The sequence below is a fragment of the Lutra lutra genome, chromosome 14 (genome assembly GCF_902655055.1).
Source record: "Lutra lutra chromosome 14, mLutLut1.2, whole genome shotgun sequence".
Classification (NCBI taxonomy): domain Eukaryota; kingdom Metazoa; phylum Chordata; class Mammalia; order Carnivora; family Mustelidae; genus Lutra; species Lutra lutra.
In genome coordinates, this window is record NC_062291.1 from 62,360,171 (window position 1) to 62,386,059 (window position 25,889).

The window sequence follows — 25,889 nt, forward strand, 5'->3', positions numbered from 1 at the left end:
TAGAATAAGTTTCAGGTTTGGGTGGTCTCTTCCAGGGGACGCTGAGTAAAGGAGACACAGCGGGAGAGGATTTTGGAGTCTCCCTGCGGCTCCAGAGAGGCCGCCAGATGGCGCCCCGGAACAGACTGCAAGATCAACTTCCTTCCTCTTCCCCCAACTCTTCCCGGCAGCGGGGCCCCGCTCGGGGCTGGGGACCCGACGACTGGGGCCCGCCAGCTTCCCCCTGGGGTTCCCCGGCTTCAGAAGTGGCCAAGCGTTAGGCGCGGCATAAGCCGAGTAGTAGCAGGGACTGTCAGCTGTCTGGGGTAGGCAGGGTGGGTGTCAGAGACCGGAGCCGGGGCCCTTGGCGGGGGGATGGCGCTCGGTCAGCGAATTCAGCCTCGGGCAGGTCCCTCTGCCGGAGCTCGAGCTTTAGCTGACGGTCATCCTACCTCCCCGCTCCCCTGCGGGAGATAATAGTTCCCCTCCAAGGGGCGCGCCCGAGTCGCTCCGGATTGGTTGCACGAGTCCGGAGTTAAACTTTCAGCCAGTGAAAAAGGTCACAGGGCGTGACGCACGGAAACGTCACGGGAATTCCCCCCTCCCGGGGGTGGAAAAGGGGCTTTCCCGGCTGGAGCCCTGGTGGCAGTGGAGCGGTGTCGGGACCCGTCCTAGGTGGGTCGGGCCGGGAGCGAAGCCGGAACCGGAGCCGCCGCCGCGGTGAGTGGCCGGGTCCAGACCCCTGAGTGGCCAGGACACGGGGAAGGGCGGGAGGAGGGCCCTTAACTGACCGACTCCCAGGGCTGGAGAGCGGCTATGCACGCACACACACACACACACACACACACAGCACGCACAGTAACAAGACACGGATACCCATCGACGTCCTTGTACAAAAAAATCCAAACAACAAAAAAACACCCGGACCCATACGTGCACCTACGCGTATATTAGCGGTCGCACAGCACTGTACATGTACTCAGACTCGCACACACGTACACGCAAACATGCTCACCCGTGCAAGGTGCCTGGACCCATACCCTTCACGCACAAACTCAGATATGCTCACCTGTGTGCTTATATATCAAGACCCGCTCAGATACGTCCACACTGAGAAGTTGAAGGACACTCACCTGTGCACAGCCTTGCTCACCGGCACACGCATATTGACACCACACGTACACAACATTCACGCAAGCACAGGGGACGACACGCTATACCTGCGATAGAAACACGGACTAGAGACACACACAGCTATGGGACTGGGGCAGGGGACATGGACACCGCCCCGGAGCAGGGGCGGTGTTGGAATCCAAAGACTGTTGAGATGTTTCGGGGAGCGGGAAGAGAAGAGTCCATCCCAAGAAGGAGACACCCTTCTTTCCCCCGCCCCACGGCCCCAGAGTTCGTTCTCGGGTCAGAACCCCGGGGCCCCCCACTGGGAAGAGCCCCCGCCTACAGGCCTTCGGCAAGGAGGCCTTCCTACTGCAGGAATGTCCCCCCAAAAGCCCCCGGGTGAATCAGCCGTGGCCTCCCTCGGGGTAGAAAATCCCAAGGTTGCTCCAGGGAGGGGAAGGGGGCGGGAGGCGGGCCTGGCCGTAGCCTGAAAGCGTCCGCCAGGTTTGAAAGACCCTGCAGTCCCCGACGCCTGCCCCGATGTGTGGAAGGGGGCCCAACCAGCAGGGGCGCTTCCCTGGGTCTGGTTGCCCCTCTGCCGGCAGACAGGCTACTAAGACCTCAGAGGCCAGCTACCACCTCGCGCCCCTCCCGCCTCGGGGGCGTGGCCAGTGGCGTCATTTCCAGGCCCGCCCCCCCGGCCCCGCCTCCCCCTGGTATTTTCGGGACTTTCCTAAGCTGTTCTAACTTTCCTGCCGCTTCCCGGGCCCAGCCCAGCTCAGCTCCGGATCTCGCTCTCCACCGGATCTCCCCCGCCACACCCGGACGGGTGGCTGGAAGAGATCAGACCCTCCCCCAAATCTGGGTCCCTCTCGCCCCCCCCAACTCCTGTCCTGATCTCTCCCTCCCCCCGCCACTCCCCCCCCCACCCCCCACCCAAGGCGGGCGCCTGAAACTCTGGGAAACGGAACCGGGCCGGAGCCTCCCGACAGAGCCGGGCCTAGTCCAGAGACATGGAAAGTTGCTACGACCCAGTGAGTCACTCCTCCTGGCTGTAAAGCCGGCCGGCTGCCCCCACGTCTGTCTGTCTGTCTGCCCGTCTGTCGGAGTCCCCTCTGCTCCCCTACACCTGTAATGCTCTCTGATTATCTCAACCCACCGGTCAGTCTGTCTGCCTGTTTGCAGACTTCTTCCAGTAGGAGCTTTTTTTTTATGGGCCTGAGGAGGAAAGGGAGCGGTTACTCAGGGCTGGGAAGTGGAGGGCTCTGGGGTGGCTCAGAATCTGTTGTGACTGCGGTCTGTCTCCAAACCAGGCTCTGGATGGCATGATTGAATATGATGACTTCAAATTCGACCCGTCCATTGTGGAGCCCAAGGAGCCAGCCCCAGAGACAGGTAAGTTCCTTATGTTTCCTTGTCTTAGAGGTGGGAGGGAGGAGCATGTGTCCTCTGGTTTGGGGATGGGCTCAGAAATCCTGGCTCAGCAAGGCCCCTCTGTCCCCAGCTGATGGTCCTTACCTGGTGATAGTGGAACAGCCTAAGCAGGTGAGTGAACAGAAGGGATGGTGTGGGATGACTTCAGCTTTAGGGACAAGTGGGGTAGCCGTAGTTGGGTGACCATGGGAGGGTCACTGATCACAGAGGTCACTTCAGGTTGGAATGATTGGCTGCTGCTAAGCCCAGTGGTGGTGGGGTTCAGGAGATACTGCCAACTGTCGTGGTCACTGCTGGCTGGGAGTGTGGCTGGCTTTGGGGGAAGGGGGGTCTCTCCTGTTCACAATGTCATTCTGCTCCGGGACATTCAGCGAGGCTTCCGATTTCGATATGGCTGTGAAGGCCCCTCCCATGGAGGATTGCCAGGTGCCTCCAGTGAGAAGGGCCGGAAGACTTATCCCACAGTCAAGGTGAGTCAAGGTGGTGCTGGAGGGTGGGCCAGTGGACGGTGTTCAGGGGCATTACTGACAGCGCTCACCCCTCCCAGATCTGTAACTACGAGGGACCAGCCAAGATTGAGGTGGACCTGGTAACACACAGTGACCCGCCTCGTGCTCATGCCCACAGCCTGGTGGGCAAGCAATGCTCGGAGCTGGGGGTCTGCGCCGTGTCTGTGGGGCCCAAGGACATGACTGCCCAGTAGGTGTCCCCTCGTTGCCTGCCAGCCCTAGGTCCAAGCCACTTCTGTGAGCTTAGCATCTGACTAAGGTGGGGAGAGAGGCTGGGCCCAGAACCCAAGGCTCCAAGTAAAAACCAGGAAAGCTTCCTGGAGGAAGTAGGGCTGAGTTGAGCCCTGGCACCGGGGAGGGTGCCTCAGGAGGAAAGAACTGCCTGCAAAGCTTCCGGTTGCCCCTCCCCCACCCAGATTTAACAACCTGGGCGTTCTGCATGTTACCAAGAAGAACATGATGGAGATCATGATACAAAAACTTCAGAGGCAGCGACTCCGCTCCAGGCCCCAGGGCCTTACTGGTACGGAGGGAGGGGTCGTGGGAGGTGACCGTGGAAGGAGTAGAAGAGGAGGAAGAGGGCAGTGATCACGTGTATGTCCACCATGCCCACTGCCCAGAGGCTGAGCGGCGGGAGCTGGAGCAGGAGGCCAAGGAGCTGAAGAAGGTGATGGACCTGAGCATTGTGAGGCTACGCTTTTCCGCCTTCCTTCGAGCCAGCGATGGCTCCTTCTCGCTGCCCCTGAAGCCTGTTATTTCCCAGCCCATCCATGACAGCAGTGAGTATCCTGATCATCTGGGGTGCCAGGCCAAGGTGCTAGAGGGAGCATGGGGGCAGTCTCAAGCTGTGGGGTCAGACAGGCCCAGCTTTGAACTGGCCCCACCACACATGAGCTGAGGAATCCTGAGCAAGTCATTTCCCGAGTATGGCTTCCATCTTGGGTAAATGAAGATACTAGCAATTCCTGTATCTCTTGTGGGTGTTCAAATAATAATACAAAGCACCTGGCTATTATGTCATCTCAAGTAATTGAAATCCCACCACTACAGAGTCTCCTGGGGCCTCAAACCTGAAGATTTCTCGAATGGACAAGACAGCTGGCTCTGTGCGGGGTGGAGATGAGGTCTACCTGCTTTGTGACAAGGTGCAGAAAGGTGAGGCTGGAGCCCAGGCTGGGAGCTAGGGCCACTGGGTATCAAGATGGGGAGCCGGGGCAGCTCTAGGACAAAAGGCCCTGGAGATTCTAATAGAAGCTATGGCCAAGCTTCAATTTTCCCTATAGATGACATTGAGGTTCGGTTCTACGAAGATGATGAGAACGGATGGCAGGCCTTTGGGGATTTCTCTCCCACAGATGTTCATAAACAGGTACCCTAGGGCCAGGGCGGGGGCGGGGTGCTGAACTAGGCCAAGACCTCAATAACACCTTATGTCCTCCAACCCCCTGCCAGTATGCCATTGTGTTCCGGACACCCCCCTATCACAAGATGAAGATTGAGCGTCCTGTAACCGTGTTCCTGCAGCTGAAACGCAAGCGGGGCGGGGATGTGTCCGACTCCAAACAGTTCACCTATTACCCTCTGGTGGAAGGTGGAGCTGGGCTGAGGGGTGGGGGGGAGCCCTGGGCTGGACTGTCCCGGAACTAGATCAGGGGACCCATGAGTCAAGTCAGGAGTGGGGAAGGTCCCAGAAGAGGTGGTCCTAGGAGACACGGTGAGGGCTTTTGGAGGGAGGGCCAGGACCAAACTCAGGACAGAGCTCTTGAAGCATGGTCCATAAGTTGGGTTTTTTTTTTTTTTTTAAAGATTTTATTATTTATTTGAACAGAGAGAGATCACAAGTAGACAGGCAGGCGCAGAGAGAGAGAGAGAGGGAAGCAGGCTCCCCGCTGAGCAGAGAGCCCGATGTGGGACTCGATCCCAGGACCCTGAGATCATGACCTGAGCCGAAGGCAGCGGCTCAACCCACTGAGCCACCCAGGCGCCCCATAAGTTGGGGTTTTAACATCTCTTTTCCCTCTGGCCCCAGACAAGGAGGAGGTGCAGCGGAAACGGAGGAAAGCCTTGCCTACCTTCTCGCAGCCCTTCGGGGGTGGCTCCCACATGGGTGGAGGCTCTGGGGGCTCGGCTGGGGGTTATGGAGGAGCTGGAGGAGGAGGTGAGGGGCTACTGGTAGCGGGAAGGGGGAGGGAGGAGGGAGGATGGGAGAAGTTGGGGGTTAGAAATTGGGAGAGTCCTGGCTGGTGCCTCCTACCCACATCCCGGCCTGTATCCGCAGGTGGCAGCCTCGGCTTTTTCTCCTCCTCCTTGGCCTACAGCCCCTACCCGTCGGGCTCGGCCCCGATGGGCTGCTACCCCGGAGGTGGGGGCGGGGCGCAGATGGCCTCCGAGGCACCCCGCGTGGCTGCCGGGGAGGAAGCAGCGGAGCCGAGCGCGTCCCCCCTGACCCCCCACCGCGAACCGCAGGACCCGGACCTGCTGCAGCGAGGTACAGCCTCTTGAATCCGGGCGGTCGGGACGCTGCGGGTGGGGACCGAGCCCGTGCCGACGCCCCTGTCGCCCGCAGCCCGGGAGTACAACGTGCGCCTGTTCGGCCTGGCGCAGCGCAGCGCCCGAGCCCTGCTAGACTACGGCGTCACGGCGGACGCGCGCGCCCTGCTGGCAGGACAGCGCCACCTGCTGACGGCTCAGGACGAGAACGGAGACACGTAGGTGGGCGGGCGGCCGGCCGGCCAGGGCGGCAGACCCAGGTTCCCAGGGCCAGTCAGGGACTTGGAGCGCGAAGGAAGGTTGTGGGGTGCGGGGCGGGGAAGGAAGTTGCAAGGAGCCAGGGCTGTAGAGTCGGACGGACCCGGTTCCAAGTCCGGCCTCGCTATGTACTAGCTGTGCTCAAGGTACTTGATCTGTCCCCACTTCAGTTCTGTTGGCTGTTGAGAGAGCACCATAGTACCGACATACTGCACACGGTGCTCGGAAGGATTAAGTTCCGGTGCAGCGATGGCCCTGGAGACGTTTAAGCTCCACAAGCCCCAGTGACAGATCGTGGAGGCGGTGGGATTTTGAGGGTAGAAGATGCTGAGTGGCTGGGCTCCCTAAGCCGCAGTGTCACTCTCACATTCCTCAGGCCACTGCACCTCGCCATCATCCATGGGCAGACCAGTGTCATCGAGCAAATAGCTCACGTCATCTACCACGCCCGGCATCTTGGTGTTGTCAACCTGACCAATCACCTGCACCAGGTGAGGGGCACGTAGGATGAAGGGGAAGGAGTTGGAAGGCAGATGGGCCGAGGCTGGGGGTGGACCTGGCTCATTCGGCCTCATCCCCAGACGCCACTGCACCTGGCAGTGATCACCGGGCAGACGAGCGTGGTGAGCTTCCTGCTGCAGGTGGGCGCAGACCCGGCCCTGCTGGACCGGCATGGAGACTCCGCGGTGCACCTGGCTCTGCGGGCGGGGGCCAGTGCCCCCGACCTGCTTCGCACCCTGCTGCGCAGTGGGGTTCCCGCCATGCACCAGCTGTTGCACATGCCGGACTTCGAGGGTGAGTTCATCACCTCCTCTGGACTGGGGGAGGCTGGGCAGGGGGCAAAGGTGTGGACCAAGGAGGGTGCATGGTGCGTGCCTGGTGTGAATGCGAGGTGTTGATGTCAGCTGGTCAGGGGGCTACGTTGGGGTCGCAGCCGTGGGCTGAGTGTCTGTGTCCCTAGGCCTGTACCCAATACACCTGGCAGTCCATGCCCGAAGCCCCGAATGTCTGGATCTCTTGGTCGACAGTGGGGCTGAAGTGGAGGCTGCAGAACGGCAGGGGGGCCGAACAGCCCTGCATCTAGCCACGGAGATGGAGGAGCTGGGGTTGGTCACACATCTGGTCACCAAGGTGGGACTGAGGATTGGTGAGAGGGCGGGGCCAAGGGTTGTGGAACAGGGACAGTGAAGATGCAAGGAAAGGGAGGCCAGACAGTGGACTCTGGGATCAACCACTCCCTTGCATCCCACAGCTCCGTGCCAACGTGAATGCCCGCACCTTTGCCGGAAACACACCCCTACACCTGGCAGCTGGATTGGGATCCCCCACCCTCACCCGCCTCCTCCTGAAGGCTGGTGAGTCTCATCCTTGGGGCCTATGAACAGGGCTAGTGGGGAGGAAAAGGGGTGCCTCCCAGTCCCCCCTTTGCAGTTCTCAATGTGGGCTCCCCTTGTACCTCCTCACAACTACCTCCCTCCCCAGGGGCCGATATCCTCGCAGAGAATGAAGAGCCCCTGTGCCCACTGCCTTCGCCCCCAACCTCTGGTAGCGACTCAGATTCTGAGGGACCTGAGAGGGACACCCGAGGCAGCTTCCGGGGCCACACACCTCTTGACCTCACTCGCAGCACCAAGGTGAGGCTAGCCTGGAACAGGAGGCCCCAGGGAATGGGGTACTTGGTGGGCTTATGGCTGGTGCCTGGACTTGAGGCCTGGGGTGGAAGGTCGTCAAACTGAGGCTGTCTCCCCAGGTGAAGACCTTGCTGCTAAATGCTGCTCAGGATGCCACGGCACCCCCCCTTACCCCGCCCAGCCCTGCAGGTGAGAGCTCTTCCCCTGGGGCAGACTGCAGGCCCCTGCTCACAGAGGTCCCTTCTTTAGAACCTCTAAAGCAGGGCTCCCTTGCTCCCTTCCTGTTGCCACGCATTGCCCTGGTACCAAATGCCTCACCTGTCAGACTCCCTGAAGAGCAAGGTGCCTGCCTGGGCCCATCTCTGGGCCTGACAGATACAGCTGCATGTGTGTCCCTATCAGGGCCAGAGCCACCACTTGAGGATACAGCCTTACAGAACCTGGAGCATCTGCTAGATGGGCCAGGAGCCCAGGGCAGCTGGGCAGAACTGGCAGAACGGCTGGGGCTGCGCAGTCTGGTGGACACATACCGGAAGACCGCCTCACCCAGCGGCAGCCTCCTGCGCAGTTACAAGGTCAGCTGGTCCCCATCCCCTGCTCCGAGCCTGGCTTCCTTCCCCTGTCTCAGATCTCAGGGGCTCCCTTGGCCCCAGGGCTCCTGATCCTACATTCCAATCTCCTGCCTCTTCCTTCTCCCCAGCTGGCTGGTGGAGATTTGGCAGGCCTGCTGGACGCCCTATCTGACATGGGCCTGGAGGAAGGAGTGAGGCTGCTGAGGGGTCCTGAGGCCCGAGACAAGCTGCCCAGCACAGGTAAAGGGGTCCTACCTGGAACGCAGATCTGGGCCTAGAGGGTAAGAGGCCTAAGACCTTAAACTTTTCCCTGTCGCCTTCCCTGTGCCCACTCGCCTAGCAGAGGTGAAGGAGGACAGTGCATACGGGAGCCAGTCGGTGGAACAAGAGGCAGAGAAGCTGGGCTCACCCCCTGAGCCACCAGGAGGGCTCTGCCATGGGCACCCCCAGCCTCAGGTGCACTGAACTGCTGCCCACCAGCCCCTCCCCGGGCCCCTCTGTACAGCACCCCTGCCTATTCCAGTTCTTATTTAACACCCCATGCCCACCCCTCAGTTGGGGCAAATAAAGGATTCTCATGGGAAAGGGAGAGGGCACGGCCCCCTCCCTAACTTATGGCAACCCCTGATGTGACTCTCGTCCCTGGAACCAGCTGCCTGCCCCGGCCCCAAGCCAGGTACTGGAGAGAGGAGAAGGAGACCCAGCCAGCAAGTCCAGAGCAGTTTTAATGGGAGAGGAGGCTGTACAAAGGGCAGGGCCCACTGAAGGAGGGAAAGCAAGGCCATGCTGTCCCCAGACTCTGTAGGGGGCCTAGGCATGGATACCCTTCCTCTGCCTCTGGAAGGAGAGAGGGTGAGCCTCAGGGAGGAAGGAGGGAAAACCAGCTCAGCCCCAACTCCTGGCCTCTATCTGAGCCAGGCCCCAGGATGGAGGGGGATTGCTGGTGTCGGGTGGGGGTGGTCTCAGCAGAAAGCAGAAACGTCAGGCCTCCCCCGCCGTCAAAAAAAAAAAAAAAAAAAAAAAAAAAAGCATCAAAAGTCCAAGGGGCCCTGGCCCCTCCCACCCCAGCCCCCCGCCCCGTACGAAAAAGTGCAAAACATTATCACAAAATGGGGGTCTCAGAGGGGCTCCTAACCTAGGCTCCCGAGGCCCAGGCCCTAGCCCTGCCCTGCCCCGGACACCGCGTCCGGCGCGGTCGGGCCCTGGGCCGAGGGGCCCTGGCGGGTGGCCCGAGGCCGGCCCGGGCTCAGGCGGGGCTGTCATGCAGGTGCCCAGTGGGCGCTGACCCCCCCACGCTCCTCCCCCAAGCTCAGAGCTTCCACCGCCCACTGCTTGCCCCTGTGCGAGGCTCTGAGCCGGGACCCTGAGCCCTGGGCTGGCTGGAAGGGTTGGCCTGCGGGGAGGGACTGGAGTGAGGTGGGGGGAGGCCATCCTCCGAGCTCCCGGCCTGGGCCAGTGCTGCCTCCACCGCATCTAGCTCTTCGCTGCCCGCCTTCAGCTTGACCCGAAGCAGTGCCGCATACGTGCCATAGCGGGATTTCTGAGGTAGAGGGGCAGGTGCTGTGAGCCTCTCTCCACCCTCTGCCCATCTCACCCCCCCATCTGCAGACAGAAGCTAGGAGACAGCAGGTTTCTGTCCACCTCTGGGGCCCCAAAGCCCCCACTGTGACATGATCCCCTGGTAAGCTGGTGATCCTCTGCGGGCACTCTTGCTGCATCGTGTAACCGCTGATACTTCCTGAGCCTGACTAGAGCTGGGGAAAGTGAGCCCCTGAGCGCTTGGCAGACCCCATCTCACTTCATTACTCTACCCACTAGGGTATCCCCTGTCCCACAGAAGAGGAAACAGGCCCAGAGGGGTTAAGCAACCTGCCCCAGGTCACCCAGCTGGTCCCCCTATCTTAGAGCCTGTGCCCTTAACCATTAGCCTGAGCCTGTATGTGGAACAGAGAAGTCCCAATGGCAGACAAAGGAGCCACAGAGGCACCGGGGCCAGGAGGTTCACCTCAAACTCCAGGTAGGCCTCCTTCTGCCGCTGCTCCTCCGCCTCCTTGCCCCGGGCCTTCCTGCCCAGCTGTGCAGCCCGGTGCTCTCGCAACTCACTTGCCATGGCCTTCAGCTTGGCCTCGTGGGTCCGCACCTGCTCCTCCTAGGGCCAGGGGAGTGTAGTCAGGGTCACTCTAGTACATATATGCCTTTGTGTGTGTTTTTAAAAAAGGTGCCCCATCCTTTGGATGAGCAAAGCACAGTTGTCTAGGTTAATACCTAGGCAAGTGGAATGGAACTGGATTCCAGCCTTCACTCGCACCCCCATGGCCAGTGTCCCGGTGTGGTGGACATCTACGTAATTGCCTATGGCAGCCCTAAGTGCAGTCGGCTGGGCCTGCCCCACTTCATCCCACTGGGGATGGATAGTGGAGCTGGGGGTACCTGGGAGAGGCGGGTGGCAGCACTGGGCAGCAGAGGGCGGCTAAACTTCCTCTGGGAGCTGACAGCAGCTGGGAAGGGGGGTGCAGAGAACATGGCAGCCACCACATTGATGCGAGTGACCCAGGACTGCATCTGCTCCAGGCTCCTGCGGAGACAACACGGCCACTTAGGACGTGGGCCCAGGACTTGTGTCCTGGGATGTCTGTGCTGGCTCAGGGTGTGGCCTGGGAAGAAGTGAGGCAATCCAGGGACAAGGGAGGGGAGCAAGGTGGGAGTGGGACAGAGGGGTCCGGGATGGGCAGGCGGAGGGCACTCACGGGGCCTGAAAGAGGAAGACCCGCCAGTCTGCTGTGCGCAGGTAGAAGACGTGGGGCCTCTTGCTGTAGTCGCTGGCACGCGTGGCCAGTGCATGGTGGATGCTGATGGCATTCTTTAGCTCTGCCTCTGATAGGGCCTTCCCGGGCTGGTACTCCTCCTGCGGGGGTGCCCATCTTGTCCTGGCCATGGTCCTGCCCAGCCTGGCCCAGCCCACCCACACTCCCAAGCCAGCTCAGCCCCAACCCCTTGGGCTGGCCCCGCACCTTCTGCAGGTAGAGGATCATGCCCTTGAGGATCCCGTGGAAGCTCTTCCAGCCCCGCTTGCCCCGAGGTGCTGGGGGAAAGGAAGACAGGTCAGGGGGCCTGAGACAGGCCCCCTCCCCTCCATCCCCCAGACCCGCCCCACCCAGCCACGTACTCTTCCTGCAGTCAGGGTCTGCGTGCACCTTTCGCACCAGGGCCCCATGCTTGTAGACTGCAGCCCCGGGCTCAGGAGTCAGGTCCAGGAAAGGGCTGGAGCCGCTGCCACTGCCCCCGCTGACCCTCTTGATGACCTTGGGGTTGGGGTCGGCCAACTCAGACAGAGAGCGTCTCAGCTCCTCCTCGTCTCTGCAGGTGTGATCACCTCAAAGGGGGCTGGCCTTGCAGCCACAACCCCCCCTCAGTCCTAGCCTCTGCCCCCTCTCCAGGAAAGCGCCCCCTTGTCTGTGGAGGGAGTAGGGGAATGGCCCCCCCCTCACAGGCTGTGGCTGCCCTCAACCCGAGGCTCCCCGGAGCCTTGTCTCCCACCTCAGATCAGATCTCCCCAGGGGTAGCTGTGCCCCCCCTGCTCAGATAAGGATTCCTCCAAGTAGCGTATCTTCTCACTTAGGTTAGAGCTCCCAGGGGTAGGGCCATGACTGTTCCTTCATCTCCATCCTTTCTGTTTCTACACATACACACACACACCAACCCTCACCCCCTTCTTCACTAGGGCAGACACACCTCTGACGCAGTGGTCTCAACCACACCCAGCAGCACGCTTTGCTCATAGTTTGTTGGCTAAATGGTGGCAGAAGTAGCTTCCTAGTAGTCAGCAGGCCTTGCTAGATAACATCTAAAGAATCGAGTTCTACCCTGTCACTCTGCTGATGAAAAACCTGCAGTAGCTCCCTATTGCCTCCCACAAAGAGCCCATGCTCCAATCCCGCCAACGCTGCCTTTTCCTCCTAACACTCTCCAGCCAGCCAGGCCTGCCTCCTCTTGGTCTCCCCACCCCACAGCCCACACTCATTTCAGCCACCACATATTTGCCTCCCAAATGTCAACTTCCCTCTCCCCAAATGCTTCCCCTCCTTCAAGGCTTGCCCCAAGCCCCAGTCTGCACCCCAGTCCTGAGCTCTGCCTCCTCCAAGGCCATCTCTCCTGCAGACTGGGAGCTCCCATGACTGGCCTCTCCGCAGACAGCAGCAAGTACGAGTGATCTACTGGCTGCCTATATGAGGCTCTCCCCTTCAGACTGGGGGCCCTGAGGCTAAATCTGGACCCCTTCCCTTAGTCTGGACTCCTCTAAGACTTACTCTGAGTTTCTTTCCACTGAGTCTGCCAAGAGTACAGTGTGGTCCCTTGTCCTAGGACACTCTGCATTCTCTAGGACCTGAGAGGGGGCTCTACCTCTAGAGATTTCTGCTTTCCCACTTGGCTTGCCAAGGGACCTTCCCTTTTTGTTTCAGCACTCCTCCTCCCAGGCCCGCTGACAGTGGCCACCCACCCCAGCCTAGCTTGTCATAACAACCCAGCTGAAGAAAAGACACAGATCCCCGAGTCCAGGCGGCCATCTCCAAACAAGGCAGTGAGGCTGCCTCAGTGCCTCTCATGGCCTCACCCGCCTCCCCTACCCCACACCCAGCCTGGACTCCCAGAGACTGCCTCAGCACTCCTCTCCGGGCAGCCCCTTCCCCACCCCCCAACTCCCTCACCACACAGCCCCAGGACTCACATGGCCCACTGCAGCTTTTCATTCTTGATGGAGCTGTACAAGGCCTGGGAAGGGAGGAACAAATCAGGCAGGTATGGGTCACTCATGGGGAAGGTAAACCATGTATCCCAACGCCAAAGCTCAGAGCCCGCCCTCCTAAGTCAGGGTAGGAGACAACAGGGACCAGGGGGTGATGACCAAGAACGGAGGCTCTGAAAACAGAGTATTAGGACACAGTACTATGTCACTTTCGATGCAGGACTCTGGGCAAGTATCCATGGGGGAGAACGAATGTAGTAACAGGTGTGTGACGTAGAGCAGGCAGTCGGCACAGGGCACCCAGGCACACGGCCGGCACACAGGAAATGGCAGCGGCCGTTATTATCTGTGCTGTTGCCACTGTGAGGGGTCATCCCGCCCAGATCCTGGGTGGGAGAAGCACAGTGCTGGAAGGAATAGACAAGAGCATCCCAAGAAACTCTCCTTCCCCCAGTCATGTGCCTTGGCCCATTTCCATAGGCTAAACCCACACAGAACATATGGGGAAACTGAGGCCCAGCAACAGGGATTCACCCCATCACTTCCCTCTCTAGCTATCAGAGAATACATTCTCACGGCTCCTCACCCCGGGGCAAGCTGAGCACTTCCTCCAGCCCAGACAGCCCCAGCAAGTCTAATGCCATGGTGAGTGAGCCCCCTCCCCACTCACATCCTTCTTGTTACTGGGGACTGAACACTAAAAGGCAGAAGTTACAGCTTCCAAACCCTGCACACCCCAAGCTCCCTGTCAACTCTGAACCAGTCACTTCTCCTCTATACAGCTGTCATGGGGGCACTGTGGGGGTCTTGGGGTGGTAGGGTAGAGAATGGGCTCCAGGAGTTAGAGGGGACCTCTCTTCTTGGGAGTGGCCTGCAGCATGGGTCCACTGCAGCACCTCCCACTGTGGGGGCGACTCCACCAGCCTGTCTGTGAGTGGGTGTGTCTCCAGCATGTGCGTGTTGGGCTAAGCGTGTGGCGTGTGATGCTGCCTGCGTGATCTGGGTGCAGTAGTGACGTCGGTGCCTTCCCTGTGATGGGATACAGCCCCCCACCCCACCACCAACATACCATAGTCACTGGCTCTCTCACTGCCCATTGTCACACTCAGCCACAAGGCTAGCCCAGCAGCCCACCTGTGCACCTCCTGTTCAGGGTGGGTACATCCCACAACCTCCACCCCCTAAACAGAACAACCCAGCTTTATGCACACACAGCCCTCCCAGCACACCCCCAGCCCAAGCCTGACCAAGCCCCCCACACTAAACCTCCACTCTCCAACTCTGGGCCAGGAGGTTGAAGTGGCCACCCAGATCCGACCTGTCTCCAGTCCTCCAGTTTATCCCCGGCCCCTGAGAGGACCCCCTTTCGCCCACAACCACGACTTCCTTCCAAAGTCCTAAATCCTGTTGGTGAGCCCCACGTCATGCTCCCAGCCAGAAGACCCAAAGACCCTTTGGTTTGAGATGCCCACCTTAATCCGCCCGTCTCTGCCCTTCCCCCTCCAGTCCATGCCCACTCCTGGCTACCCGTGGGCTCTGTCCCCGCTGGGCTCTGCCCCCCTCAGTCCGCCCGATGCCACCTCGGCTCGAGCCCCCTTCGGTGCCTCCCTCACACCGCCCCCTCAGCCACGCCGCCCTCCAACAACCCCCTCGGCCGTCCCCCCCCCCCCCCCCCCCCCGCCCAGCCTGGCGTGGGCCGCGGCCCCAACGCCCTCACCGCCTTCTTCTTCTTGCGGCTCTGCAGGCGGCTGACCACCAGGTCGGTGTAGAGCACGGGCTTGAGACTGCGCGAGCGCTGCGGCCAGCCGTAGCACAGGGTCTCAGCGCCGCGGTGGGTGCGCCCGTAGCGCACGGAGCACAGCGAGCGCGAGCGCAGCCGCCCAGCGCTGCTGTGGATGCTGTTGACACCGATCATGCTGGCCCGGCCGGCGCGCCGCGGCCCCCGGCCATGCCCCCGCCCGCCCTCGGCCCGGACGGCCCGGACGGCCCGCGGACGGCTCCCCCGACAGCCGGCGCGAGCGGCCCGGCCCGGCCCGAGCCCGGCCCGGCTCCCACCGACGCAAGGAGCGCACGGCGGCGGCGGCGCTGTCGGCTCTGCAGCTCGGCGCGAGCGGGAGGGGGCCGCCGACGGGGAGGGAGGGCGAGGGTTGGGGGCGGGGACGGCGCAAAATGGAGGCGTCCGACCGCGCAGGGGCTCGCGGCGCGCGGCCGCCATGGGGGCGGGGCCTCAGGGGCCCGCCGGGGCGGGTGACGAGAGGTGCGCGGCGCCGCGGGCCCCTGGGCGCCCCCGGGCCTGCGTCTACGAAGGTGGGCTGACCCTGTAAAGGGTCTGCAGCTACCTCCGGGCTCGTCAGGGTATGGGTGGAGGAGGTCGGAACGCGTTCGGTAGGCCCCTTCTCCCCGCCCCGAGCCAGGACAGGCCACGCAGGAGGGGCGGTGCGGAATGGAGGCAGCCCTGGAATTGCAGCCGTCTCAACCAACTCACCCAACCAAAGACAGCTCAAACGCCCGAGGCTACACCCCAACTCACGTACACACACTCCAGTTTACAGACGTACACTCCAACTAGCCAAATCACCAATCCACACTCACCCCCAATTCACAGACACTGCAAATTCAGATGCACACATCAGAATTTAGTGTTTAACTCCTACAACTCCTGCTCATGCAGAACCAGGGTGGCTCAGTCTGTTAAGCCGCTGCCTTTGGCTTCCGTTGTGATCTCAGGACGTGGGGATCAACCCCCAGAGCCCCACATCAGGGCTCCCTGCTCAGCGGGGAGCCTGCTTCTCCCTGCGCCCATGTCTGCTGCCCCTGCTTGTGCTTGCTGTCCCCTGCCCTTGTCAAATAAGTAAAATCTTTAAAAAACAAACGAAACAATCCCTCTCACGGATTCATGTCATAAATCAGAGAGCCAATCTGTAGATATACAACCTAATATACAGAAACACCCAACGTACAGCCCCACACAGACACACTCTAAATCGTAGGCCGTTAAAGCACATACCCCAAGCCAAACCGCCTGATTTGCCAACTCCCTAAAGCATATATATGTATGTATATATACATATGAATATATATGCAACTCAAGCATACACCCCAACTCTTTTGACACTCCAAACTCACAATGAACGCCCCCCACTTGGATAAATTCCCAAATTCAGAAGCCCAGCACACCCCAAGCTCACAGATGGACCCAAGGACACTCCTGTGCAGTCACATGTATGTGATGGCCCAGAGACCCATTTGCCAACCCTAGAGGTTTTAAATGAGTCCAGGCCTCCCTTCATGAAACCAATGGAGCAGGGAAAGGAGTGAACATGCAGGGCCAGCCAGGACAGCCTCTCCTCCTCCCATGCATACCAGTCCCTGTGGGCTAAATCCCTCAAGGGCTGGCATGTAGGAGCAGGGGCTGGCGACGAGGGAGTCAGAAAAGAAGTGTTTAGTCCCAGCTTGAATATAACTGGCTCTGAGACCTTGGAAAAGCCTTTGTCAACCTCTTGGGCCCTCTATCTCCAGCTCCCTCCAGCACAGCAGTACCTACCGGGCCTTTGTGGCCATATATCCTGGGGCAAGGGGTGGAGGGGGAGGAGGCAAACAGTGAACCTGCGTGTCCCCATCCCCATGCTGAGACCCCTCCCATGCTCAGTGAACCCTGGAGGAGGGGACCCTAAGGAAAATGCAAGGTCCCAGGCCGCCTCATCACGGGTTTTCAAGAGCTGTCTCCCCTCCCCCGCTGCGAACGGCCAAGACCGCACGCAAGTGCGCATGTTCCGGGGGAGCCTGCCGCGTGGGGGTTGGGGGAGGGGGCAGTCCCCAAGCTGAGTCACGGGAAAGCCCAGGCTTCAGCAGCAGGAGCTGGGGGCCCGCAAGCCCCTCACCTCATCAACCTCCACGCTGACAGGTCCCCATCCCTCCCTCCAGCAACCTCTACCCTGTCCCATCCCCCTTTGTGTCTCCCCCCCCCAGCCCCTCCCCCCACCTTGAGCAGCTCCCTGGGGAAGTCTCCGCCTTCATTGAGGCCCTCCAGGTTTCCGATGAAGTCTCCGCAGGTCATGCGCTTCCCAATGTTCTAAGTGAGGGCATAGAGGCCTGTGAGGGGGACCGTGGGCCCCAGACCTTGAAGTCTCTGGACGCGGTCTGTTTTCTGGGCTCCCTTCTGCTAGCCCCCCACTCACATGGCCGTGGAGATCGGTGTTGAGTAGCATGAGGGCGCAGGTCAGCGTGTGTGCACCGTCTACGGGAGAGTCGACATTTAGCCTCAGCCACTTCCCTCGGATCCTTCCCACAGCTATCTTCCCCAGCCTTCCAGTTTATCTCCTGCCCTCTTTGGCCCGTAATCACACCTTTGTAAACCCTGAACCCCACAGTGAACCCCACTTCCTCCTGCCAAAGCCCTTTCTTCTCCAGCAGATTCCCTAAAAGGTACTTTCTCCCCAGCACCCCCATGCCTCTGCGAGTGTGCAGGGCACACAAGCCAGTGGGACCCCTCAGCGTTATGCTGCCCCGTGCCGCCAAATCACATTGTATGTGGACAGTTCCACATTCATGAAGCCATGTCACCACTGCACACACACATGCTCACGTGCCTGCAAGCTTGTGCGGGCATTCACTCCAACATACACACACTCATGTTCCAACACACACACACTGTGCCCATCTGCCCTGGTGACCCTCTGGGAGAGCCCTACCCTCTGCCTTCCTCACCCTCTGAGGACAGGGCTCCGGGATTGCACTGGAAGTATCTCTGGGAGAAGTGGGCCAGCACGCGCTCCCGTTCTTGGGTCTCACCCATTAATGCCAGCTCCTTCAGAAACACCCTGGGAAGGGGGGAAGAGGGAGCATGTCACCCCTACCCAAGGTCCCCTAATCAGGCAGCCCCATCTTTTGGCCATGCCCAGCCAGCCTGGGAAGTATGACATCAGGGCAGCTTGGAAGAGAGGCCCAGGGGCACAGAGGAGGTACAATGGAGGCCCTGCACACCAGGCCTGGAGAGTGGGGGGGCTGCCCTCAAAAGGCTTAACACCCACCTGAGAGCTTGGTCCAGAGTCATGCCCGTGAAGACAAAGAACTTGAGGTACTCGCCAGCCACAAGTTTGCTGAAGTCATTGCTGTGGGCAGGGCAGATAGACAGGTGGAGTCTCAAGGGAAAGGGTCAAGGGGCCAAGTGGGGTTACCTACAGACTTGGGGCCATTAGATAGAAAGGATGAGGAGGTTCTGCCCACAGGATGCATTCCCCCCTGCCCCATGCTCACTCCCAACCAGTGACTTTACTTCTTGCCCAGATGCCGGGCCACGTCGGCCTTCCTGAAGCCGTCTAGTCGGTACAGCCTCTTAGCTAGGCGCTGCGCAGCCTCCAGGTCTGCTTTTTGCCCATTGGACAAGGTGTCTGTGCTTCCCAGGGCCAGCCGCTCCGTGCTGTCCAGCTCTGAGTCCGAGTCAGACACCAACTGGCTCAGTGGTGGCTCACTGCCGGGGTAGAACACCAGCTCAGAGGTGGGGCAGTCCCTCTGGGGCCATTCAGATCCTTTCTCTGCCTCCAAACCCGGAAGGCAGAGAGGGGCAGTTGGAGACACGGGGAAGGCAGTTTTCTCTCCTCCGGAGAAGGACACTGTACAGGTTCCCTCTATCAGCTGATTCCATCTTTACCATCTCTCTGTAGAAGTCCTACATCAAATTTAACTCCTATTCATCCTTCTACTGTGGGATTTTTGTCTGCTTCTCCAAAGCTCCCTATGGAGTTCGCTGTTAGGCAGATTTCCCATCTCCACTTTGGCCCTACTGAGAACATAGTCCTCTATCTCTGAGGATATGGGCAAAGGTGGGATACAGACAGGAACAGTGGAGAGTCAAACAAGGATTTGAGGGCAGCAAAGACACCTTCCCACTCCTACATCTTTCTTCTTCTGCCCTCTCAAAAGGCAGAAGAGCTTCCTCCTTGGTTCTTCTCTTCTACCCACAAAGAGGCTCTGGTATAGAGGGGAATGGGGGTCAACGTGCACCCCATTCATCCCGTCTCCTCCTCCCCTTCCCTTCCCGCCATCCCAGCTGCTCTACTAGCAAAGCCACCTGTCACCCCAGAGACAGAGGCCGGAAACTCCTGGTTGCTAGGCAACCCTGTCTCCCTGGCCACCCCCTCCTGTTGCCATGGCTTCCGTGGCTGAGAGGGTAGCTGGCAGAGGGAGAGCAGAAAGGTCAGACTGGTGAAAGGACTTCCTGGAGAAGGGTGAGAGGCTCCTGACGGGAGAGGGGAGGCGATAGGGGAGGGAGGCAATGGGACAGGCCTGGCGGCTGCATCTTTGTGAGAAGCCTCCAGGCTGGGTGGGGTAAGGTCACAAGAATTTCAAGCATGTTAGAGGCTCCACCAGGGGGAAGGAAGGGCCTTCCTAGAAAGAAAGGAGGGTGTTCTCTGCAGACTCTTCAATTCTGAATCATGGTTTTTCAAGTCACTGTATCTGAGACCAAGGGAGCCCCTCCCTTGGAAGTAGTCCTTCAAATAGAAAAACAGATGTCTGCATCCCCTTGCTACTCTATCAGGGGTCAAGAACCTAAACTGCATCTTTGCACTCTCAGGCTCTTTCCCTTGGAGCAGCTCAGCTCTGACGAACCAAAGGAATCACTCACCTGCCCAGGGGTGCTGCCCCCAGCCCAAAGCTGTCCTCTGAGCGGCAGGGACTAGCAGGCTCCCTCCCTGGGGCCTGCTTGGCTCCAGCCTCTGCCTCCTCTTCCTCCCCTCTCTGTGTCCAAGGCCCATCAGCGGCGGAGCTGGTACCAGAATCTGGCTCAAGAGGTGCAAGTGGGGCGGGAGCAGGCGGGTCAGGCCGGGGGGCAGGGGGCTGGGGAGGCAGCTCAAAGGTGAAGAAGGGGCTCTGGGTTGGGCCTGGTGAGGCCAGGGCCTCCAGCGAGGCAAGGCTGGTGTAGGAGGTGCCCTTGGCTCGGTGTGACTCCAAGATGGCTTCAAACACGCAACTGAAAGAGTCAGGCCCGTCAGCCGAGGGGCTGGTCCCAGGTAGAAAGGGCACAGGCGACTTGAGAGGCCCAGGATGAGGCATCCGGGTGCCTGGCCTGCAGGGGCAGGGAGAGTCTCTGATCAGCTCTTGGGTGGCATTCATTGAAATCTCATACGACTCTGTGAAGGGGATTATCACGTCCTTTCCACAGGCCCCCAGCCCTCTAAAAAAGCCACCCGGGTAGGGAATCCCCACTACGGGTTCACCAAGCTACTCAGTGCCCCTGAGGCACCCCAGCCTTACCCGTCCCCAGCACCCAATCCCTTCCTTCTCTTTCTCCCTGCTAATCTCCCTTTCTCCTCCTTCTCCCTGATCCTCTCCCCTCCTGCCATCCCATTTCTATTTCTGGCAACATCTTAGGAGAAGAAGACGAGGCTCCAAGCTGCAGTGGGGTGTGAGACAGAGAGGAAAGCCCCCACACTCCCCACTCTCCTGCCAGGATCTAGGATCTGTATTGATGCTCCCACGCCCCCCCCCAAGCTTGATTCTGGCCCCTGACCTCTCACTCTACCTCTTGTTCTTCCTCCTCTGTCCCACCCGCCACATGCCCAGCATTCTGGCAGGCCTGGGGCCTCGGTTGAGAATCTCCTGCTACTAGCTTGGCCCTGACCCTCCCAGGCCCACCCTTATCTCCATTTCTGTTCCTCTGATCCCAGCTCTGCCCCCGGGCCAGCTCTGAGGAGCAAGCCATGTCCCTTTCCCACTCCCGCACTCACCCGGCCCCCTCTGAGGCCTCAAACACCTCGTCGTCCACTTCCTCTTCCCCACCTGCCTCATCCTCGTCGTCCTCATTTCCACTGCCCAGGCTGGGACAAGGGCCAAGGCATGGACTGGGACGTGGGGCAGGTGGGCGGGCAGTGCTGTGTGGACCCTCGGAGCTAGGCTGACTCTCGATGGCCGAGTCAGCCTCCTCCCGCTCAGCCAGCACCTCATCGATGTCCGTCTCGCGGTAGCACCTCAGGGGCACCGTGTCCAGGTCCGTCTCGGAGTACTTGGCTGCTCGCCCCACAGCCACCCCAGAGCCCTGCCCGGAGCCCACCCCAAGTAGAGATGGGGGGGCCTGCTCTGGGGGCTTAGCACCTGCAGTATGCAGAGGCATCCTGGTCAAGAGGGTATCCTGTCAGCTCCCTGTCTAGATTCCGGTCTAGGAAGGAGCTCTTTCCTGCTGCCTCTTATTGGCAGGAGTTCTTCCACTACCTAGCCACCATTCTTCCTGCTACAAACTCAGCTGTTCCTGATGCCAGTGAAGCTCATTTCAAATCAAGTTCTTGTCAAATAACTTTTAGAGGCCTGAGGGAGAGCAGCTTCTTTCCTACTTCATGGAATGACCCTTGATATCCTGCCATCCCTTCTCTCCACAATCTAGCTTCCTCCAGGGGCCCAACCCAGCCAGGATCCCAGACCCTCCCTCATAACACAGATGGAAAGTTGGAGGCCTGAAGAGGCATTAACCAACTCCTGAGCCCAGGAAAGGACTGGGGGGAGGTTTAAAGGAAGTCTCCCTACCACGCCTCTGCTGCTGTGGAGAGGGCCCTGCCCGGTTCCCCTGGTCTTACCCAGGATCTTACCTGAGCCTGGGGGGTCCAGGGAGCCATAGAAGAATTCCCATTTGGCTCGAGCAATTTTCTGGGCATGAGAGGAGACTTCCCGGGGGGAGGACCAGGTGTCTCCCTAAGCCAAGGAGGAAGAGATAGACACGACCACCCGATAACGCCACATGACCAAGACACAAGAACATAGGACAGAAACACAGAAAGAAAAACACACAGGGACACATAAAGAGGTGCCGAGGCACAGGGACAAACATGGAGGACAAGAAAGAGACTGATTTAGGACAGATGGAAGAATTCACAGTGAACGGCTGATGGGCCCCCAAACTGCCAAGGGGCCAAGCCTTCCTTGCCCCTTTGCTGAGTCCCGGAGTTCCAGGGAGTCCAAAGGAGGTCACATACCTGGTTCAGGAGTCCAGTGTCAGCAGGTCCTAGGAATAGCTTGGCCAGGTGCTCAGAGGGTCCCCCGAGCCCATTGGGGAGAGAGGAGTAAAGGCCATCTGCCCCAACCTGAGGTTGGGCTGGTGGCCCATGGATAAGGCCCTGGCTGCCAGGCAGAGCTGAGCCTCCTCCGGCAGGGAGTGGGTCTGATGTGGAGGCCTCTAGCCGCAACTTCCGGTTGGAGCCAGGCCCAAGGGCTGGGGTGGGCCTGGGAGGAGAGACCCCACCCAGGTCCCAGCTCCGACTCAAGCCTCCAGGAGCCGGTAGCCCATTTAGTGGCCTCACGCTGGCCTTCTCCACAAAGCGGAATATGACCACAGAGCTCCGCGCCCCCGGAGGGGGCTGCCCAGTGGGTGAAGAGGGTGCCCAGGGTGAGGGAGCAACACGGGGGGAGGGAGGGCCACGCAGGGGTGTACAGGGTGCTGTCACACGTCCCAGTTCCCGGCCCCGGGGACCTGGACCTGCCACCCGCCGTAGCAGGGAGCCCGTGCTGCCATACATGCTGGCTGGGGGGCTTTGTGGCACTGGGCCTTCGGGGAGCCAGCGGCGTGGGCATCGTGGTGGGGAGATGGCACAGTCGCCCTCTGAGCAGAAGCGCATGGCACCCTGGGCCATGCTGGGGCCGGGGGTCAGGCTGGGGGGGCAGGGATGGCGAGGCCAGGCGGGGAGTGAGGGGGCAGCATGCTCTTCGGACAGGCCTGCAAGAGAGGAAGGGGGAGCAGGGGTGAGCTGCAAGGAAGGTGGATTGGCAGGAGAGCAGAGACAGGGAGGGGAAAGTGGGATGGGCTGTCTGAGAGCCAGGGGCCTAGCCTGTCCTGGGAATATGGTATTATTGATCCCACCCCTAGAAGTGATCAGGCCTCCTACTTGGGCCACTTCCATGGAGGCCTGAGGAAAAAAGAATTGTATCCCCAATAGGCCCCTGACTCCTTTCCTTCTGTCTGAGGGCCCTGAGCATCACCCTGGGAGGAGAAAGGAAGCTATTTCAGAAGTTGAGTGAGCTCAGAGTCCCTGTGGCATGTTGGAGGTACTTCTGGTAGAGGAAGGGGAAGGCTGGTACCCCACCCTCTGGACGAGGAGTGTCAGCCAGTCATAACCATCTTACAGCCTTGGGTCCTCACAGTCTCTCTTACAGAGGCCCCTCACTGAGAGAGAACTCAGGCCTCTTAGAAGGGAAGCCAGGAAGATGGGGGGGGGGTGTTATATAGAGACTATGAGGGGCTGAGAGGCATATGGTGAAGGGAAGAACTAAGGCCCCTACTCCTAATACTGAATGGGAAAGGGACATTCTTGTTCTCCATACAGGTACACAGACACACACACACACACACACACACACGGACTAATAATGTCAGTACACACTTAAACATATTCATATTCATAGGCAATACCTCCTGCACACACAGACCCAGGCACACACACATACATACCCAAAGACACACCCTCATACACTCACAGTCATAATAAATATGCATGTAATGGAAAGGCACATGCTTATTTTACACACATACACACACTGTCATTAAACAAGCACACACAAAGAGACACCCAAATATACACACAGGGCCTCATTCTCCAAAGCACACAGACACAGGCGCATCAGACACTGAGCCCTACTAGTCACAATCACACACAAATACAGATGCACCCTCACACACATACTTAAGAACACACACCCTCTCCCCCAACCCCCACCAGTCACCTGTCTCTGGGTGGGAAGGCTGCGCCAGACCCTGTCCCTCCTTCCCTCTTAAGGGAATGACAGACCTTGTCCAGCCCTTAAAGGGGTAAAGGGGCCTCTGGTGGCAATGCAGGGTAGGGGCAGAGGTCAGGAGCAGCAACCCTGTCAGGCAGGTTTCTGAAGCTCAGTGTGGGCCCAGGGCATCCCAGTGCAGCTCCGACTGGAGCTGCCTCAGTACTCACCGCTGCTCGCCGGGAGCTGGGGCCGAGGAGAGGCGGGGAAGAGGCTGGGCCCAGCTCAGCTGTGAAGGCAGCGCGGCTCCCGCTTGCTCCGGCTTGCTCCAGGCCCGCCTGCCTCTCAGTCCCTCCCCCTCCCCCCTACGCGCGGCTCAGGCAGAGCTAATCCCCCCCCACCGACCCCCCCACCGCCCTTTCCCGGAGCCCTGAGCCCCGGAGGCAGGCCCCCCTTCTCGACGCTAGGTCCCCGCTGGGCTCTCCCGCCAACCTGAGACCCACCCCTGACGAGGGGGAGGATGTATGGAACCCCCGGTTCTGTTCCCAAGACCCTCACGTGCCCCACCCCAATCGTGTCTTGGTCCCTTTCCTCCACCGCCCCCTGAGCCACACGCCAGACCCAGCTGCACTCGCGTGTCCCGCTCCAGACCCCACGCGTGTCCCTAGGAGGTTGCCACATGACCTGTTACATGCCACACGCGCTCCCGCCCCCACGAGCACGCGGCCGCGCCAAGCACACCAGTATGGGTGTAGACCGGACCCGCCCCCTAAATCCAGGAGACCGTCAACTTAAGGAAGAGAGATCTAGGAAACACTGCCTCAAGCCCTAAGGGGTTTTGCGTTTCGGACCCAGGAGACCCAACCCTGACCACTCGCCCAGGATGCAGCAGGAGGGATGTTAGTCAGACTTTAGAAAGAACTTCCTTGCTGCCTGAGTTAGGTGTCCTGCCTATCTGAGGGTAAAAGGTTAGGCGGGATGATGCTGGGAGTGGAGGAAGTGGGGAGCAGGCAACCCTTGTGCCCTTGGCCAAGGTAGAAGGGGGCCCAGCTATTTTAGGAAAGCACTGCCAGAGTTACTATGGCAACTGCTCTCCTTGGGAACGCCAGGGCATGCAGGTGGTGACCTCGGAAGGAAGAAGGGGTCTGTCCGGGCAGTCAAGGGGCGCGAGGACGTGCGCGACGGGGGCGCGCGGGGCTCACCGCGGGGAGGGGCGGCGCGGGCTCCGCGTGGTGCTGAAGGGGACAGCGCCAGATTTGTCGCACTGCGCAGGCGCAGAGGCGCGAACAAAGCAGGGAGGAGGAAGAGGCGCGCGTCCCGAGGTGGTGCGCGCCTACAAGGCTCAACCTTAGCGGAGGTCGGTCCTCCCATCTACCCCCTCCCTAAGCAGACTAAGGAAAAGGAAGCAAGTCCCTCACCCAAGTTAACCCTCTTTGGTCCTTCCCCGCTGCTGGCTTCTCCCTTCTTGCTGCATTGGGGGGTGGGAGAGGGTTGAAGGGATTCTGGGAAAACTAGGATGCCTGAATTCCCCATCACGACTTGCTTGACCCGGGACAAGGCGCGTCCCCTCCAGGGCCTCGGTTCCATCTTTAAAATGGAGTAACAGCACAGAGCTGCTCACCTTGCAGAAGTGCCCGAAGCCCTGATGAAATAATGGATGGGAAGCAGTTTTCGTTATGCAGAGGGAGATGAAGCGGCTGCACGAAGGGAGAGCGCAGCCCTGCTAGGAGGCAGCTCTCGGCGACAGCAGTAGCCCTCAGCGTCCTTCACACCCTCCCCACCAATGGATGATGGGGAAAGCACTGCTCCTGCTCCGGGGGTTCCCCGGAGGGGACCCTGGAACCAGGAACTGCGGACGGGGTGAGACGGCGGCCCAAAGTCTGAGCCTAAAGTTCTGGGACATCACTGCCCCAGGGCGGGTCGAGCCCCAAACCCTACCACTAAATCTCCAGGTCAACCGAGAAGGGGTACTCCTGGTGGGCTGAGCTGAGCACTCATTCTTCTCAGGACTCTAGACCTCCTGGGGAAAAGATAGGGACCCAGCTGGAGAGATAATCCTTCTTAGCGCCCCCTATGTCTCTCCCCTGGAGGTGCAAATCCATTCCAAATCTTCCGGGAGTGGAAGGGGCTGGACAGCTCTGTACTACTTAACCAGGAATGAGAGGTTTGGGCAAGCTTGCTTGATGAAGGAAGAAAAAATCTACCTTCGTCCATTCGATTCATTCAACAATTACCGGGCACCAACTATGTGCCAGACAGTAAAAGCCTGGATAGTTTCTCCCCATTTTTCAAAGTCGCTAAACACGACCAGAGGGCAAAGAGTAGGCCCAGAACCTTGGAGTCTTGGCTCCGCCCCTTCTGCGTTTGGCTTTGCCTGCTCCTCCCATCATCACTTCACTCAGAGGCGGCCACTGGCCCAAGACGAAAAAAGACCCAGTCTCTGCTGCACCATCGCATTCTC

The 25,889-nt window shown here is 59.9% G+C and overlaps 2 protein-coding genes across 7 annotated transcripts; one reads left to right on the plus strand and one right to left on the minus strand.

The window, feature by feature from the left end:
- Nucleotides 1–557: 557 nt before the first annotated feature.
- NFKB2 (nuclear factor kappa B subunit 2) lies at nucleotides 558–8,610 on the plus strand. Of its 2 annotated transcripts, none has more exons than XM_047702783.1 (23): nucleotides 558–699; nucleotides 2,037–2,129; nucleotides 2,409–2,490; nucleotides 2,600–2,640; nucleotides 2,901–2,999; nucleotides 3,077–3,228; nucleotides 3,455–3,561; nucleotides 3,659–3,817; nucleotides 4,089–4,193; nucleotides 4,322–4,407; nucleotides 4,491–4,629; nucleotides 5,068–5,196; nucleotides 5,317–5,526; nucleotides 5,605–5,746; nucleotides 6,163–6,277; nucleotides 6,368–6,581; nucleotides 6,748–6,917; nucleotides 7,039–7,141; nucleotides 7,269–7,420; nucleotides 7,537–7,606; nucleotides 7,820–7,992; nucleotides 8,118–8,229; nucleotides 8,330–8,610. In XM_047702783.1, exons 2-23 carry the CDS (start codon nucleotides 2,109–2,111, stop codon nucleotides 8,452–8,454), a joined length of 2,706 nt encoding a protein of 901 aa, XP_047558739.1. In that variant the 5' UTR covers nucleotides 558–699; nucleotides 2,037–2,108; the 3' UTR covers nucleotides 8,455–8,610. The 2 variants fall into 2 exon arrangements, with proteins under 2 accessions (XP_047558739.1, XP_047558740.1); XM_047702784.1 differs by having other exon boundaries at nucleotides 559–699; nucleotides 8,333–8,610.
- An 86-nt stretch (nucleotides 8,611–8,696) lies between these two features.
- PSD (pleckstrin and Sec7 domain containing) lies at nucleotides 8,697–25,825 on the minus strand. Of its 5 annotated transcripts, none has more exons than XM_047702780.1 (18): nucleotides 25,050–25,825; nucleotides 23,659–23,717; nucleotides 21,697–22,433; nucleotides 21,313–21,415; nucleotides 20,461–20,824; nucleotides 19,359–19,799; nucleotides 18,009–18,203; nucleotides 17,764–17,844; nucleotides 17,441–17,553; nucleotides 16,912–16,970; nucleotides 16,716–16,805; nucleotides 12,716–12,759; nucleotides 11,156–11,346; nucleotides 11,001–11,071; nucleotides 10,737–10,894; nucleotides 10,420–10,564; nucleotides 9,995–10,138; nucleotides 8,697–9,529 (listed from the first exon to the last, which is right to left on the minus strand). In XM_047702780.1, exons 3-18 carry the CDS (start codon nucleotides 22,348–22,350, stop codon nucleotides 9,299–9,301), a joined length of 3,084 nt encoding a protein of 1,027 aa, XP_047558736.1. In that variant the 5' UTR covers nucleotides 22,351–22,433; nucleotides 23,659–23,717; nucleotides 25,050–25,825; the 3' UTR covers nucleotides 8,697–9,298. The 5 variants fall into 5 exon arrangements, with proteins under 5 accessions (XP_047558736.1, XP_047558737.1, XP_047558735.1 ...); XM_047702781.1 differs by lacking the exon at nucleotides 25,050–25,825 and adding an exon at nucleotides 24,631–25,041; XM_047702779.1 differs by lacking the exon at nucleotides 23,659–23,717.
- Nucleotides 25,826–25,889: the final 64 nt, after the last annotated feature.

Coding starts and splice junctions, on each gene's coding strand:
- PSD (XM_047702778.1), bottom strand. CDS start 22,617: ATGGAAGTGGCCCAAGTAGGAGGCCTGATCACTTCTAGGGGTGGGATC. Junction 18,204..19,358: donor GGGGCAGCACCCCTGGGCAG/GTGAGTGATTCC, acceptor CTACCCCGGCAG/TGAGCCACCACTGAGCCAGT. Junction 10,895..11,000: donor TGATCCTCTACCTGCAGAAG/GTGCGGGGCCAG, acceptor GCACCCCCGCAG/GAGGAGTACCAGCCCGGGAA.
- NFKB2 (XM_047702783.1), top strand. CDS start 2,109: ATGGAAAGTTGCTACGACCCA. Junction 6,582..6,747: donor GCACATGCCGGACTTCGAGG/GTGAGTTCATCA, acceptor CTGTGTCCCTAG/GCCTGTACCCAATACACCTG. Junction 7,993..8,117: donor GCCTCCTGCGCAGTTACAAG/GTCAGCTGGTCC, acceptor CCTTCTCCCCAG/CTGGCTGGTGGAGATTTGGC.